The sequence below is a fragment of the Vipera ursinii genome, assembly GCF_947247035.1.
Source record: "Vipera ursinii genome assembly, chromosome: 3".
NCBI classification, from domain to species: Eukaryota; Metazoa; Chordata; class Lepidosauria; order Squamata; family Viperidae; genus Vipera; species Vipera ursinii.
In genome coordinates, this window is record NC_139516.1 from 113,443,007 (window position 1) to 113,461,349 (window position 18,343).

Here is an 18,343-nt window from a genome sequence, read left to right on the forward strand (position 1 = left end):
TTACAAGCAGTTTCCAACTCTATATTTTCCACCATTCTCAAATTCCACAAAAAATCAGGATTGTAGTAAAGAGATGCAATATACATGTGTATATTGCACAGTTGATTGGGTAAATGTGTGCAATTTCTCTCATATGCCAGAATGTGTTTTATTTATGTGGAACTCTTAAAATTATAAAATACTCTCTTCTTTTCTCGTTGGTAATAAATGTGGCAATGCAATAATCATCCCCACTACAGCCATTGGTTTCAGATCAACATTCCACTGCTTGCTTCCAAGCCGTACCTGGCTTTTACTGCCTGCCCACAGTCCCCTCCAAGCTGGCAAGCACAAATCTTCACTACTGATGCACCTGAAACATTAACCCAGTCACTGCCCCTACAGGCTGCTTGCCATATCCACCAAGAGTTCATCAGTGCATTATTTTGAGGTGGTCACACAGCTATGCTCTCTTCCAACCCACATTCACTCCATGAGGGCTGGCAATATTGGAGCTTTCACTTATTTATAGTGAAAGATCAAACACAGTCACAATCACAGTCAAATATAGTAAGATCCTTATAATTAATAAAACAAATCAAGGAATATTTTGGACATCCCCAAAATTAAACTTGACAATCTTCTTACCATTACAATCCCATAAAATTTGGCAACTCTCCTAGATGTTTGTGAATATAAACAGTAAGAATTTCACCAGCATTTTATTACTTCTAATCTATTGCTTAACAAGAGCATTATTAGTTCAACGAGCCTGAGGGCACCATAGCAATTAAGTACAGTGCTGTCTCATTCATCCCAACTCAACAGAAATTTTGGCAGTTTTGGGATGGAGTATGAACCCGATGGCAGAACATTAAGACTAGTTTTCAGTATGAGATGGAGTGGATGTTATAGGGTGGTTATTTATTTGTATCCCATCTTTTATTATTTTTAAATGACTCAAGGCGGCAAACATACCCAACAGACCTTCCTCTTGCTCCTGTCTCCACAACTCCTACTCTGTGAGGGGAATTGGGCTGAGAGAGAGTGATTGGCCCAAAATCACCCAGCTGGTTTTCATGGCTAAGAGTTCACTTAATCTGAAGGGTCTACTACAAATGTTTAATTATCATGTGAGAAACTTTACTGTTATATCTCTATAAATCAAAAACAAGGACTCACTGTTTAATTCTAAGGTAATGCTGTCAAATCCCATTAACATCAAAGAGGAGTGAGGGCCCACAATAATTTAATTCTGAAACTCTGCTTTTCTACAAAAGCATCACCAGGGCCCAACTGAATTAAACATTTTTCCAGAAGGATCAAAATAACCAAATCATTAGCATAGAGGTAGAATGCTCTATGCTTCTACTAGATGTGGAAGGCAAAATCTATTTTTAGAAAGAACTTGAATGATGTCCTGCAGAAATTCCATTGTATTGACATATTTAAGAATGAGTGAATGACACATATTTTAATTCATTTTCTGAACCAACTAAATAAAAGATGACATCTTTGTCATACCTCTACCTTAATGATTCACAAAATTAACACACATTTTTCTGAATTAGGTTTTTAATTAATATAATGGATTAAAATGAAAATACCAGATTCGAGCAATAGTTTATTCAATTTATTTTGTAAACTGAATCTTAAGAACCTTCATTTCTGATAATCTCGCAAACATAAATGCAAGATGTGCATTTTTTTTACACATAACAGTAATTGATTCCTGTTAATGAAAAAAATATTAATCCGCTGTTCATGAATCAAGTTTTTATATCACTAGAAAACAGAAAGAAAAATGTGTACTGCTTTAAAAGTGGTGTATTCAATTCCAAGAAGGAGGTGAGGAAAACTGATTAAATTTGAAGGAAAGAAGCCTAAACTGATTAGCTGAAGCTGTAAGCTACACCAGTCACTGGGTTAAAAAGACATGAATAGATGCTTTGTTTCCTTTTTGCTACAGCCTCTCCAAGTATATTTCCACACATTTAAAGCAACCAGTCCTGCAAAGTCCCAGCGATCAGCATTCTGCTCATATGATTTCATTTCACAATTGCTATGGAGAGGTATAACGGAGATAATTCTTGCCCGATGGAAGTTGCTTAGTGCAAATCCCTCCTGGAAACAGCTTTTTGGCTTCTTCATCTGATAAGCTTGGAATAACCATGACCTGGTCTCCAGGCTCACAAGGAAAGGAAAAGAAAAAAAAATTAGTAACAAGTTTACTAATTATTCTTATTTGGACGGCCCTAGAACCTTCAGTCAGTGAATCAGACTGCATACATACACTACCATCTTCCTAGACGTATATTGTTGAAGCTGGATTGTATATATTACTGCGTATATTCTACATTTCAAATGATGATAAACATTTCTACAACTGAAATACTTAATATGCTTCATGCAGTTGACAAAATAGTTATAATGCGTAAATCTAAAACTAGGATTTCAATTTTGTACCTCCTTACATTACCTCAATCTAAAACAAAAGAAACACTTCAAGGATTTGGGTGTGGCTAGTCTAGAGAAAAGAAGGACATGATAGCAGTATTCCAGTATTTGAGGGGCTGCAACAAAGAAGGGGTCAAACTATTCTCCAAAGCACCAGAGGGCAGGACAAGAAACAATGGTTGGAAACTGATCAAAGAGAGAAGCAACCTTGGAATTAAGGAGAAACCTCCTTGACAGTGAGGACAATTAACCAGTGGAACAGCTTGCCTCCAGAAATCATGGGCACTCCATTACTGGAGGTTATTAAGAAGAGACTGGACAGTCACTTGTCTGAGATGGTATAGGTTCTCCTGTTTCAACAGGGGGCTGGACTAGAAGACCTCCAAGATAAAAATTGCCTGCCAAAGAGCTCTTGCCACAAACTCCTATAAAAACAATCTATAGCTAAATAAAGGCTACTTATTTTGTCTCATATTACCTTAGGATATGTAAAATAACTCGCTGCTCTGTATATACGCAGAAACAGAAAAACATACAGAACATTTCACACACGCACACACAAACGCACATAAAACATAATTGCCCAATTGGAATATTCTTCCACAGATATTCGAAACACTTCTCATGGAATTTTCGAAACAGAAATAAAATTTACCAAGATTTCACCAAGGTTTATCATTTTAATCCTCCTCCTGCTTTTTTTTTTTTTTTAAAAGGCATTTTCAGGTGATGACCTTATAAGCATTACAGAACCTACATTAGGAAATCTGTATTTCAGCTTTTAAATAGGTTTGAAAAAACTAAATTATATCAATGTGGCAAACTCAGGTTACTCTAATAAATATATAAAACTATACCCAAACATTTTAATGCGCAGAAAAAATTAATGGAAGTGCTGATAAAAAACAAAGTCTTACGAGCCTAAACCAGAGTACGCTGGTAAGAAACTGAAGACAGTTTATAAGAGATTACTGCTGGAGAGCTCACCCAATGGATTATAGGGCTATCATAAATATATCTAATTTTTAAATATATATATATCATCAGGATCAGGAACCTTTCTACTTAGGACAGTGGTAATTGTAATCTCACAACACTAAATCGTGCTCTCAGGAGATATTTCATGATAACTTCATGGAGGTCATTATCCAATCTATTTCAATATTTTTTTAGCAACTCCCACAATATATAGGAAAATCTGTTTCTTCAACAATTTTCACAGTATCTGAATAAAACTTTAGATTAAATGGATTTATAACAGTAAACAGCTACCTTCCAGTCAACAGGTGTAGCAACTTTCTTAGCAGCTGTTAATTTTAAGGAATCAACAACTCTTAGAATCTCATCAAAGTTTCTGCCAGTGGTTGCTGGGTAGAGTATAGAGAGTTTCAGCTTCTTATCCGGGCCAAAAATAAATACCTATAGAGCAAAGTTACCAAATTGTAAATAAAACAAATTATCGCATATATATTACTGTTCTATAAATCATCCATTTCTTGCAAATTTTCCAACTATTTAGTGTTACATTTTTCCTGAGACAGATAGCAAATGTATTGGGGGGAGGGGGGCAATGTACTTAATAAAATGTAATTCTTGGATAGGAATTTTCCCACATAGCATTTGAAGCTAAGTTCTTATCCAAAATCATTTATTCAGCATTTGTAATCCTAAACCTGGCACAATTGTGATATAATAGGTTTTCTTTTATCATTAAAATGAGAAATATTTATATTACAGCTGTTATGTACGAAAGAAATTCGAGAAATAGACAGGAACATTCCTATGCAACCATTCTTTTGAAATGGTTGATGTGTAAACTTAGGTAACTCATTAATTTCATAGTAGCCTACTCAGGTTTTGAGCGCAGAACTTAAAACACAGGGCTATCTATCTATCTATCTATCTATCTATCTATCTATCTATCTATCTATCTATCTATCTAATCTATACACACAGACACACACACAATAAAATACAATAAAAACAAAGCACAAAAGAGAAGATTGGTAAATCTCATAACTGAAAGATTAAGACAATCCACCTGTCAACATATTTCATTTTGCATTAGTCACAAATGGAGGTTGGTAACAATGACTTATTACTCTTCTTGGTTCCTGGAATCTATTTTATAGAATTGGGTTTCTAAATAATATTACAAGTTAGTCTAATTTTATTATTTAATAACCCATTCCATTCTGATTAGATATGTCAGCAATTTTATTTCTTGCAGACACACTTATTGGCTACATGGGGAGACCTGATGGACCACAGGTTTCTCATCTAAATAACAACAGATTAAATAGAAATAAGGCAATAAATGGTACATAAGCAACTGAGAAAACTGTAGCCTGCAAAAAAGCAATGTTAAAGAGACAATGGATATTTACCACACGAGCAGTCAAAGGCATTCCATCTTTGTCTATCTCATCTGGATCCAGCATGCCAAGTTGGACTGAAAGCTCCCTTTTTGCATCAGCAATTATTGGAAAAGGGAGTTTGTCAATAGGCTTGTCGCTGTTGTAAGCACTAATATCCTGCAAGAGGAAAAATTTAATATTTTATTACAAATTTGTTCAATTACAATTAGCGCAAAGTCAATTCTGTACAAAAACATAGTGCTATTTCATTTAGTTACAAAAAACTTGTTTTCAGAAGCCTTCCATTATGATTAATAAAAATGATCAAAACACTCAAAACTGTTTAAGCCAGAGTAACCTAAATAAAAACATAGCTTAATTTTTTAAAAAAGCAAAATGCTGCAAGGAAGCAGCCTACCTTTTGAGACATTGCATTCTGCTTATACAGATTTTGGTACTGATGGAAAAAATGTGAAAACTCACACTCAAAACAAGGAAGCTAAGATTTGCATCTGCACATCCATTCTAGACTAGCAATTTCTTCTGTGAATTACTGGCTCTCCACAGTAGTGACTTGCTGATACAAGAAGCCAACCATTAGCTTCCATACTGAAATGGCATACACACCATGTTTCCCCAGAAATAAACCCCACCCCGAAAAATTTGTGAGGATGGGCCTAATATAAGCCATACTCAAAAAATAAGCCCTAGTTAGGACAGCACCCATTCCTCCCAGCTGGCTGCCGCAATGGGGCAGAAGGTCTCATGGCACATTGCGCCACAGCTGCCACAATGAGATGAGGCAGGTGGAGGAGGGGGTGGAGCTGCCCCACGTGCCCCACACCTGCTTTCTTCAGGCCTCTCCCAGCCAGGCCATTCCTTGCTCCCTTTCACTCCCCTCCTCAGCTGGACTGCCATGCTACCGTACGGAAGATGGGTAGGGTAGACCTGGTCCCCCTCTGCCATTTCGAAGCCGGGGGGGGTGACGCTGCTGCTGCTGTGCACCACTGGAGGGGCTTTCTTCACACTCCAACCCACAGATCACCTACCTGGTGGCAGCCACTACCTCCTCCCCACAAATGGCCTGGCTGGGGGAGGCCTGAAGTAGGTATGGGGCACATGGGGCAGCTCCACCCCCTCCCCCACCTCCCTTGTGGCGGCAGCGGCACAATGTACCACATGGCTTCCTGCCATGAGCGGCCGCAGAAGTGGGCCAGCAGCCATGCAGGCTCTTGCTGGATGGGGCAGTTGGTGCCGCCACTGTAAGGCGAAGTAGGTGTCACAGAAAATATAAGATACTGCCCGAAAGTAAGACCTAATGCCTCTGTTGGAGGCAAAAATAATATAGAACCGGGTCTTACTTTCAGGGAAACATGGTAGCTCCTTGCACAAAATGTAAAGCAGAGAAGTGGAAAATTTAAGGCCCTAGAGCCACAATTCTAGTTAGTCAACTAGGTAGTGATGACATACTGCCAGCAGAAGGAAGATTAAAAACCAGAGACAAAAATAAGTTAAGAGGTATTTTCCATCAGTCTGGAGACAATGCTGGCATATTTTATAATTAATCTAGATATATTTTATGGTTAATACAGGTGGACAAGACTCTGTTGTCAGCAAAAAAATGTGAATGATTTTTGGTAAGTGAAATTTTGATCTATATATAGGTTATAGAGCACGTCCAACAGCTGGCCAAATTAAAAAATAAATAAATGAATAAAAGACAATTGGGAAATCCCTGGACTAGACTGGGAAATAAAAAATACTTCCCGGAAGAAGGTAATGACAATTTCTGTACTATTATTGGTAGTCCTCAACTTACAATTTTAACAGTTTGCCTATTGCAATCAGAAGTTGTAATGGCCATAAAGTGGCTCATCACCTGACCTAATTTTAGGACCATTTTTTGCAGTGGTCATTAAGTAAATCACAATGGTTAAGTGCATCTGCAGTCGTTAAGCATTTTTCAATTTCAGCAAAAAGTTGTAAATTGTGGTCAGATGACCACAGGGTGCTAGAAATGGCCGAGACTTTGGGCTGGATGCCAAGTGTCCAAAATGTGGTTATGTGATCATATGGGGAAGGGGCTGGCCATCAGAACTGGGTTGTAAGCAGGGCTTTCTTTCTCATAGAATGCTCAGAACGGAGTTCCGGCACCTTTTTTGGATGGAACCTTGTAGGGTAGGCAAGGAAGGTTGTATGACATGTGTGAGTTCCGGCACCTTTTTCTTTTACAAAAAAAGCACTGGTTGTAAGTATCTTTGAGGAACTCCATTGTAACTATGAAAAGTGGCTAAGTGACTGGTTTCAAGGAATACCAGTACATGGGGTGCCTATAATCGGTAGGAACCAAGCTCAGTCCAAGAAGCTACTTTGCATATGCTTCCATCAGTGCTTCTCAAATGTCCCATTATCTACAGGGCCAGGTTTATTCCAGTGGCTGGCCACAATATGAAGAAAGAGATGTTATTTTAATTGACTTCTAAATACAAGTGTACTAAGATGTGTGCACAAAGTAATTCATATAAAAAAGGGAGAGTAGGGAGTAGCACATATGACAATATAAGCATACCTTTATGTGCTTTTTGGAAGGGAAACAACCAAAAGCAGTTATTATGGACAATGCTACTGAACATTTTTGCTTTTTCTCATTTAATAATTTGTCTAACTTTATGTATAGATGTTAAGATAAAATCTTTCCTGGTTTCATTTTATTTAAATAACACCAGCTGTTTGAATACTGCTTTTTAGGTATAAGATTTTAAACTGAAAGTCCAGTTAATTTACATGTATAATTTATTGATCTGCAAGTACAGCTTTATAAACTCAAATTTTCATGCTAGCATTTTGTGCATATGAAACAATGATTTCTTTATAAATTTTAGCATTTTAAAAAAGCCTATATAATTAAGTTAATTATAATTATAATTAATTATAATTAATAATTAAGTTTCTCCAGTCAATGCAGGTAATATCTTGAAATTTCTTTGAAGAGTCAACCTACCCATTTACCCAATATGTTTGTATTAAAAAAAGACAAGCATAATTTATTTTCTATTTTTAGAAATCAGGGTCGACTTTTTATTTTAGTAGGTTTTATACACTGTTTTCAAGCAGTGCATAGGCAATGTTTGCTAGTGCTCTCTAGAAAAGGAATTGTTTTTCAACTATCTGGAAAAGCAGCTGAACAATAATTTTAAAAAATTTGTAAACAGCAGCAGCATAACAGTAGCGTCACCTAATGTTACTAAATAATATTTTCAAAAGATCTAATAAACATTTTACACTGCTGCTCTTTGGTTATTTGTTATTATGTTGTATATACAAAATTAGTTATTTTTGTAGAAGCACTTATTTCCATTTTTAAAGAAAGATGACAGTAAGTAGGTGATTATATAACTTGTGTTACAAATACTCAGGGAATAATGGTGTAATAAAATATGCATAATGAAACACATTCTTAGGCTGAATTTGTTCTACGTACACTTCAAGCTTAGAGTTCAGAAAGTATTAAAAAATGAACCTCTGCATGAAATGTTTAGCAGATATTAGTACTGGCAAAAATACAACTTCATGACAAGTAAGCTATGTGTTTACATTCTAAAGACCCTGTCCTTTGCATATGTTTTCAACACAAGCTATCCTGTCATGGTGATACTACAAATGATTTAGCACATTTAAATAGCACATGTGATAGTTTTGCTATGCATTTTTTTTCATTTGCTGGTATAGTCATATCTAAGCTAACTTTTTTTATCTGTCATGTATTAGAGCACCAGAAAGGGTAATTATAAATTCCTCATAAAGTTTATTTTGCCACTTTTCTTACCGCCTGCAAAATATAAGTCAGTATGAGTGAGTGCAGCAAATGGTGAGGCAAGAACCAGCATTTTCAGGTTGGACTCAACCCTTTTATATAAAGACTAGCTACCAGTAGGTGTCTCCCAATCTTTGAGGTGAGAAGAGAAAACCTTGGAATTTAAACCCTAATATAAACTTTTCTGTAGTGCTCAATGTTTTTATATTCTGCAATAGGCAATTTTTTTTTAAATGGCTTGTATCTTGTCTGTAGGAAATCAACTCCTCAAGCACATGTGACCGCAAACTCCCCCTGTAATCTAGTTCCTGAACACTGACTTCAAAGCCAGGATTTATTGTTGTACCTGTTGTGAAAATTGACATGTTAGATGTGAATATATCAGCATGAAATTAAACCCACTATTCTGTAAAGAGAATAACTACCAAAACAGTCTTAATGCTTTTTATTAAAAAACCAAAATATTTACTGATATCCACAAATTACTGTCTTTACTGTTTTTGTCTTTCTCTTACAACTGAAAAAACTGCTTTATTGATAAGTATGCTTAAACCAGTGAAACCAGCCATAATGTGTTCACATCTGAACTATGAGAAAAATTACAAGTATGATAGAAATTGTAGAACATTATATTTAAAGGAAATATAATCCTGAATTTTGGAGCCTGCAACCTCAGCAACAGTTCTGTACATGGGACAGAACAGTGAAATCTATAGGGATGCCTATGAATATTTCACTACAGATAATTCTCTAGCATTCATTCTTATTGTGGTATATATATTAAATAATAATCTTGAAACCATGGTTTCTGAAATTAGCTTGCTTCAATTACCCAAAATTTAACCACAGTTAAAATTTTATTTGTAAAGATTATGATGAATGTAAAACTAATGTTGTAGTTTTCAATCTCTTCAAAATAGAACTACAGAAGAGCATCAGGATGGAGGCTCAAGGCCAAATGTAAGGATTATCAATCTGTGGTCCTCAAGCTCTTTTTCTGTACATTTAAAAGCCTTCTCTAAATGCACTGTCACAACTTGGCACGAGGTTGTCAAATTTACTAGTGTATATTCTTACTACATTGAGACGGGAAACAATATTCTAAAATAGCCTTACCTTTTCTTTTAAAAAGAAAATCTGAAAATCACTGCACAGCCTACATACATGATTAATCCCGTCCATTTCAGCAATCCCTCAAAACATTAAATGCAGACTATCAAAATGCTTTCCAATTCTTATCCCACATTTCTTATCGTTGTTTTCCCCCCACAATACCTTGCACCAAGCGAGATGGTCATTGACGTCATCAATAGAGAGGGCTATTAACTTAACATTACGCTTGGCAAATTCTGGTGCTAGTTTTGCTGCTCGACCAAGTTCTGTGGTACATACTGGAGTAAAGTCCCTTGGATGAGAAAAGAGGATGCCCCATCTGAAAGAAAAAGAATTACATGGCAGATAGGACTGAAGCCTAGTAAGTCAGAGCAGATTTAAAATATTTCAAAGTTTGTTTTCAACTGTGGTCTGTCTAGCTGAGAGGACTTGACACTAAATAGCATCTAGAAAGTTTATAGCTTGGAATATTTAAATCTGGGGTCTTCAAACTTGGCCCTTTTATGACATGTGGACTACAACTCCCAGAATTCTTCAGCCAGCGTGCCTGGCTGAGGTCCACAAGTCATAAAGGGGCCAAGTTTGAAGACCCCTGATTTAAATGATTCTCCTTAATTTTACTCCTTTTCCCCCTTTTTTTCCTGATTTTTCAGCTTTACACTCAGCCATTTCCAACCTAATTCACCAGATCAGGTGGAATTTAAATTCCATATCTTGAACAAAGCCCAAATCCTTTGTTTGCTAAGGATTATGGAATCTAAAATCAAATTTATCTAGAGGACACTTAGTTGGGAGAGGCTAGGCCAGACCACAGAAGAATTCTGGAAAGCTAGAAAGTTTGTTATGTTATCTTAATAATTTTAGCATATCTTTTTTCCTCATGTACCAGCAGAATTATCTTTGTTCTTTTCACTTACGTTGTACTGGCCCCATTATGTAACATCCAGAATTTCATTTAGTTTTCAGCCCTCAGTCATGAATACCTTCTCAACTGAAGCATTACCCAAGAGATTATTAACTTGGCATGCCTTCATACTGTTGCTCCATTGAAAGGTAATGCTGCCTCCCACCTCTTCAAACTGGTCTGCCTGCATTCCAAGGTCTTTTGGTGGAAACACACGTGTACAATATTCCCAGACATTTTTCACAATAGTACAATATTCCCAAAATCCTTTGTGCAAGATCCAGTTTTTGTTTGGCAATGCAAGAACAATGTTTAAGTGCAGCCAGTTTCCATAAAAGTGGAAATTTGCAGAATTACACATATGCTACAGTTACAAACTGTTCCCTTTTTGTTACTTTTTAGAAATTAAGCATAATGGAATCAAAGATGTTCATGAAATAATCTTTTCTTCTAGGAGCTATGGGGTTATTTGAAACAAAATGTTGAAAATTGTACACATTGTTATATAATCCAAATTAGAAAAATATATTTCAAGTTTAAGAAGTCTTAATTTATGTCTACAATTTCTGCCTTGGTAATTTTTGGCTTACTCTGATGTGTGAACCTACCTCAAGAGAAAAATAGATTTATAAAATTATATGAGTTAGTAAATGGTTTAGCAAATAGTCCAAATGAAGAAGACCTGATTATGGCTTATTCAGATGCATGAACTCACTTTAAAGTTACACAAAGGTCACTCATATTATCAAGGATTTAATAATAATAATAATAATAATAATAAACCTTTATTGTCAAAGTACAACATGTGTACATTGAGATTAGCTGAGCCTCCCCCCCCCCCGTGCTCTCTCCCCCCAACACACAGTGACAACAAACCCTCCATCCTACCACACCATGTGAACCAACTACACCACACACCGGCCTCCCAAGTCATTTGTTAAACTACCAAGAGTAACTGTTAAAAAGGCAGTGGTAATATTTCCATTCTGTATATTTGTCATCATTTTGAGATTACTTTGTCTTGTTACAAATATTTATGGCTGTGTGGGTGACAAAATCTGCTGTAATACTACAAATGTTGCAGATAGTACTACTGTAATTTGCAGGCTCAAGCAGAAAAGTACGTAGCAATGTTAGGACAAATTTGGAAACCCTTAATAGATCACTGTTGAAATAATTAAATAATAATAATAATAATAATAATTAATAAATAATAATAATAATAATAATAATAATAATAATAATAATAATAATAATAATAATATAAAGTTGGAAGGGACCTTGGAGGTCATCTAGTCCAACCCCCTGCTCAGGCAGGAAACTCTATACCATTCTGGACAAATAGCTGTCCAGTCTCTTCTTAAAAACTTGCAGTGTTGGAGCATTCACCGCTTCTGGAGGCAGGTTGTTCCACTGGTTAATTGTTCTAACTGTCAGGAAGTTTCTCCTTAGTTCTAGGTTGCTTCTCTCCTTTATTAGTTTCCATCCATTGCTTCTTGTCCTGCCCTCAGGTGCTTTGGAGAATAGCTTGACCCCCTCTTCTTTGTGGTAGCCCCTGAGATATTGGAACACTGCTATCATGTCACCCCTTGCCCTTCTCTTTGTTAAACTAGACATACCTAATTCCAGCAACCGTTCCTTATATGTTTTAGCCTCCAGTCCCCTAATCATCTTTGTTGTTCTTTCTAGAGTCTCAACATCTTTTTTTACATCGTGGTGACCAAAACTGGATGCAGTATTCCAAGTGTGGCCTTACCAAGGCATTGTAAAGTGGTATTAATACTTCACGTGATCTTGATTCTATCCCTCTATTAATGCAGCCCAGCACTGTGTTGGCTTTTTTGGCAGCTGCAGCACACTGCTGGGTCATATTTAAGTGACTGTCTACTAGGACACTGTAAAACAACTGCTGACACACTTGTTTTAATACTATCATCAAACTTATGATAATCAGATGAAGATGTAAATTATATTCACATACAGAATTTATGTCAGCCAACATAGGAAGCCTTTTATTTATCTTGCAATCATAGCATGTTCTATCCTGTACCCCTGGCCTATTGCAAAGATTCATTTTGTATTCTAGTTTTTTCCAATTTGGCATCTACCATATATATCAAACTTCAACTTCTGAAACACTCATCCACCATATCCTTAGGTTGGCTAAGAACTATGGGTGCTGAATGCCTAGTACTCGGGAAGATGCCAAATTGGACTCTAGTCAAGCAGCTGCTACAGGGGGAAAAAAACCTTATTGAGCAACAGGAATCTACCCTATGCTCTTTTGTCAGTACCTCTGAGAATGAAATAACTTGTCTCAGAGTACCAATTTAATAGTTAACCCAAGGGATTATATTACTGATTTAAAGAAAACAGTTTTACTTTCTAACTATGATGAACACATGTTTGTATTTTATGTATTTCCAGAGTAATCACCTTATTTCCAGAGTAATCACCTTATTAGAGAAGCATATATTTTTTAAAAATCTAATTATAAAACTATTCCAAAATCTATCTTTATATATTTCTTAGCCTAATGATTAATACAATCTTAAGAAAGTTTTCAATAATCAAAAGAATATACCCATACGAATGTATGGATCTAAGTTAGAATGTTCTAACACTATTGTAACACTACTGCTCAAATGAAAAAAAACAATTCCAGTCCCTTATCCTTACAGGCTTGCTATTGGCCCAAACAGAGTCATTTCAGCAAATTCATTATGGTATGCCTTTAATATAGGGAAACTGATCAATTTGAATTTTGCTTGTTACCAGACATATGTACCAGCATTTCTTTTAAACCTTTATCCTCTAAGCTAAAAAAATTAGAAGTCATCAACTGCAGTTTCCTGTTTTTCTCAAACCATGGTTAGCAGCTTTGAAAAAATCCATACATCAAAATTATAACCAGTTTTCTGGGCCAGGAAAAACAAGAAATAGTGATTACAATGTTTATTTGATAGGACTGTGTGTGCCATATAACCAAAGTTATAACCAAATCCCAAATGGTCATCAGATTACATAGTAAACTTAAAATGTTCAATACCTCAACTAGGAAGTGAGAAGCAGAATTAACCTTTTAGGTTAATCTGAAGGTCAACAGCACAGGTGTTTTCACAAATGGGCATGAAATTAAAGGACCTTCATTTTCTTTAAAGCATTTATATCTTTTCCTGGGATGCATGGATAAATCCAAAGAAAACATAGTCTACTTTAAAATTGTTATAGCAATTATGTTCTCCTCTCCTTTTTGAAATTGAATCTGAAGGACTGCAGAAGCCTAATGTACATGTAACACTACTCTCAAGTGGATAATGTAAGCATCTAACGAAGTAGATTGCAATCAATTAAAACTTAATACATTCATTCTCATACAGTAAAAGAAACTGTAATTTAGACCTAATTGGGACCGACAAAATCAACATACTTAGTAATGATTCCCCAATGTAATTAAAGTATTCTTAGTTTTCTACACAGATTTCCAAGAAAAACTGCTTGTCTCTAACCACAACAGAAATAGACAATACCACAATCCTTCCTGGTCTCATTGGATTTTTTAAAAAAAATTCTTTTAGTTAAAAAGAGGGAAGCCGACAAAGCCTCTCCTAACATCATCTTTATTTACAAAAATAGGGCTCTGAGAGTTTTGATAGAGAATAAAAAATAAGGCAGGTGTTTGCTCAGTGCTTTCCTGAAAAAATCTATCAATTCACTCAAGAAAAAAGAAAAAAAATTAAGATAGGGCAGCAGACAACACTTGGTAGACCAGGAAGTGGCTGTGAATAATCTTAGTAGTCTGCCTTCTAATAAATGGATGTTCTGCAACTGGCCTCATTTACCATGGTAACTACTAAATGAAGAGGCATTCCCTCCCTTACAGCAACCTTTATGTAAAGAGGATCTTCAACTTTCTCAAAATTCCAAATGTGTCTCCAATAATTCAAAGAGATTGACTACTTTGGATCAACAGTTATTGTGATATTATACAGTACATCCTAAATGTGAATAGCACACAGCATGTACAGTGGCGGCTACAGAATACATTTAATTAGAAAGATAGAAGAATAAAGGTTAAATTAAGAAACTCTGAAGATCTCCAACCTAAGCACACTGTACCCGCTTACCAAAAGCGCAGCATAGGAAAACTTTGCCAAGGATTATCTAATCCACCATTCAGTTCATTTTTGTGGACAAAGCCCTTTAGAAAATTCAAAAGGATGTGAACAATATCATTTCTCAGCATTTATTCTCAGTAACTTGCTCAAAGGTTTCTGAGAATTTAGAGCTAGTTGACGCGGTGGCTCAGTGGGTTAGGACGCTGAGCTTGTCGATCAGATGGTCAGCAGTTTGGCGGGTCGAATCCTGAGTGCCGCGTAACAGAGTGAGTGCCTGTTACTCGTCCCAGTTTCTGCCAACCTAGCAGTTCGAAAGCACGTAAAAAATGCAAGTAGAAAAATAGGGACTACTACGGTGGGAAGGTAACAGCGTTCTGTGCGCCTCTGGCGTCTAGTCATGCCGGCCACATGACCACGGAGACGTCCTCGGACAAGCGCTGGCTCTTCGGCTTTGAAACGGAGATGAGCACCGGCCCCTAGAGTCGGAAACGACTCGCACGCATGTGCGGGGGAACCTTTACCTTTACCTGACATATTAACTCTGTCGAAAGCCACATTTTGTGACAATAACTACAACCTATGCAATGCATGAATGATTTTTTTTCTTTTCTTTTTCTGCCCACCCATTTCAATGGGACTCTGTATTCCAGCCTTAAGGAAGTAAGAATTAAATAGTGTCCACGTCTTTCACTTTGTAGATATTTCAATAACCCAATTTATCCCTTCATTGTTGGAACTTACATTCCACCTTTCCCGGTAGGTAGGTTATAAGCTAAGTTCAAAGAAGACGGCTCATTAAAGGCACAACAATCCATTACGTTTAAAACATGTTTTTTTTTTCCCCTGGAGGACATCTTGCAACTATTAAGGATGGCATGAAAGATAAGCAACCGGCAGGCTCCACCTTTATTGGCCGTTACCCTCTCTTGTTCCTTCCCATGCAGAATTGGGCAACTCTGGGCTCTACGGAGCCTCAAGTAACACTCCCAAGGATAGCGCTTATTAGCCGAACTTCCCGGGCTTGTAGTTTGGCAACTGCTGGAGAATTATTTTATTTTATTTTATTTTATTTTAATTCCATTTATATCCCGCCCTTCTCCGAAGACTCAGGGCGGCTTACAAGCTTAGCAGTAGCCTTCATTCTATGTATAAGCCAGATTGCTTATTTTTAAAGCAAACGTTTGGCCAAAGAAGAAAGAGGGATCAGAGTCAAAGGTTTTTATGACTTTGGCCTTTTCCCGTCGTTGGAGGTAATTAGCTAAGGAGAGAGATTCCCCGCCCTTCCAACCCCAAGACAAATTAAGGAATGCCGCAGCCCTTTCCATCGCTCCAGCGCACGTTTTTCCGCCTGCGGTTGCGGCTCTCCGCCAACTCTCCCACCGAGGAAAGGAGCAAAGAGCTCTGTGTGGCAAAGCGGTCCCCTCAAGCGAGGACCACCGAACGGAGCAGGGCTTCCCAACCGGGGGTGCGAGACGATATTCCAGGGGGGGTGTGCGCGCGTGTGAGTGTGTAAACCTGGGTTTTCAAAATTAGAACGTGTGCGCGTAATTCACTGCTGTTGTTTCGAACTTTTGGTAAAGGGGTGCGAGGAGATAATCGGAAGCCTTCTAGGGGTGCGGGGTACAGAAAAGGTTGGGAAGCCGCTGGAATAGAGTAAGCCAAGGGTCTTCAAACTTGGCCCTTTTATGACTTCTGGACTTCAACTCCCAGAATTCCTCAGCCAGCGTGGCTGGCTGAGGAATTCTGGGAGTTGAAGTCCAGAAGTCATAAAAGGGCCAAGTTTGAAGACCCCTGGAGTAAGCCCCACTAAGCGCCGCCTTCACCACCACCACCCCCGACCGCGGTCGCCTCTCCTACTCACGAGTCTCCCAGAAATTCGTGGAAGCGGATGGGACCGTGCGTAGTGTCAGCCTGGAAATTAGGCGCCTCGTCTCCTAGCAGCAGGCCCGGCATGGTCCTAGACTGTTTCTGCAAGGACGGGGAAAGCTACTCAGCGGCCTCCGAACACCCGAAAGGCAGGGTGGAAGGAGTGAAGTAATAGCCCGACGCATAGAGCCTAGCGTGGGGGGAGGGCGGAGCTTAAGGGGCGGAGCTGCTGGAATCTTCCGCGGTTAGGGTTATTTACAGGGGTAGGCAGCCTTGGGTCTCTCATGACTCGTGGACTTCAACTCCCAGAATTCCTGAGCCAGCATGGCTCAGCATGGAAACCTCAGCATGGAAACCTTTCCCCTGATTGATTTATTTAGCGTATGGCTGGTCACGCACAGAATTAAAAGCACTTCATATTTACAAGTTAGAACAGTTAAAACAAATTTTTTTTTAAAAAAAAAGCAATTATAAAACCTAAGAGGAAAACAAAAATGACATTTCAGAGTTTAATGTCGAGTTTGGAGATCCAGTCAGTAGCTGCCGTTGTTCCGCAGAAGAAATCCTTAAAATCTCCTGGGTATCTTCTATTAGTGCAGGGGTAGGCAACCTTGGCTCTTTTATGACTCGTGGACTTCAACTCCCAGAATTCCTAAGCCAGCTATGCTGAGGGGAAAGGGAGAGGTTTCCAAGCTGAGCCATGTTGGCACAGGAATTCTGGGAGTTGAAGTCCACGAGTCATGAAAGAGCCAAGGTTGCCTACCCCTGTATTAGTGCATTCCCTCACTATATGAGCATGGCTGGCTCAGGAATTCTGGGAGTTGAAGTCCACGAGTCATAAAAGAGCCAAGGTTGCCTACCCCTGTATTAGTGCATTCCCTCACTATATGAGCATGGCTGGCTCAGGAATTCTGGGAGTTGAAGTCCACGAGTCATAAAAGAGCCAAGGTTGCCTACCCCTGTATTAGTGCATTCCCTCACTATATGAGCATGGCTGGCTCAGGAATTCTGGGAGTTGAAGTCCACGAGTCATAAAAGAGCCAAGGTTGCCTACCCCTGTATTAGTGCATTCCCTCACTATATGAGCATGGCTGGCTCAGGAATTCTGGGAGTTGAAGTCCACGAGTCATTAAAAGAGCCAAGGTTGCCTACTCCCGCTCTAGCAGAACGGCGCTCTTAATAGTAGGTGCGGAGGAAGGGAAGTTTACGGCTAGGGTTGAATACGTTTTCCGATTCTCCGAAGCAAGTCATCTTAAGTTGCACAACGGCGCTTCTTTGGCAATATTCATATAATTGCAAGCAGAATTGGGGAGAAAGGCTTAAAAAGTCAGGCAATCAGGAAGAGCAAGTAATGAGGAGGGGAGGGGGTGTTTGCAGAAACAATCGACGCCGCCTCAACTCCAGGAAAACACTCCCAATTGAAGGCAGCTTGAGAAAAATGTTAAGACTGGCGAAGGCACAGAGCGTGAAAGTGAAAATGGAGTTTATAAAACTCCATTTTTATAAATCGACTGCATGTTCAGTCCAAGGTCTGACCAAAGAACTTGAATCAAGTATTTAGGATTGCAAGTAAAATTGCTATTTATTATTTTAATCCCATTTATATCCCGCCCTTCTCCGAAGTACAATTTAAGCACAAACCAATGTGCTTAGCAATAGCCTTCATTCTATGTATATGCCTGCTTATTAGGGCTTTCACACCCACCCCAAGCGGCATTATTACAAAGTCAGCTTA

At 38.1% G+C, this 18,343-nt stretch overlaps 2 protein-coding genes across 3 annotated transcripts in view; one reads left to right on the top strand and one right to left on the bottom strand.

The window, feature by feature from the left end:
• The window catches only part of ANKRD45 (ankyrin repeat domain 45), a 40,101-nt gene extending 30,236 nt beyond the window's left edge, over window positions 1–9,865 (top strand). For both annotated transcript variants that reach the window (XM_083359467.1, XM_083359468.1), the window contains 2 exons: window positions 6,386–6,430; window positions 8,863–9,865. In XM_083359467.1, coding sequence (XP_083215593.1) covers window positions 6,386–6,420 — 35 coding nt within the window. In that variant the 3' untranslated portion in view covers window positions 6,421–6,430; window positions 8,863–9,865. The remainder of the gene's footprint in view (window positions 1–6,385; window positions 6,431–8,862) is intronic.
• On the bottom strand, window positions 1,598–16,790 carry PRDX6 (peroxiredoxin 6). The gene is made up of 5 exons (XM_083359469.1): window positions 16,604–16,790; window positions 9,883–10,039; window positions 4,824–4,970; window positions 3,709–3,855; window positions 1,598–2,167 (listed from the first exon to the last, which is right to left on the bottom strand). The coding sequence occupies exons 1-5, from the start codon at window positions 16,693–16,695 to the stop codon at window positions 2,042–2,044; spliced, it is 669 nt and encodes a 222-aa protein (XP_083215595.1). The 5' UTR covers window positions 16,696–16,790; the 3' UTR covers window positions 1,598–2,041.
• Between the last annotated feature and the right edge of the window lie 1,553 nt (window positions 16,791–18,343).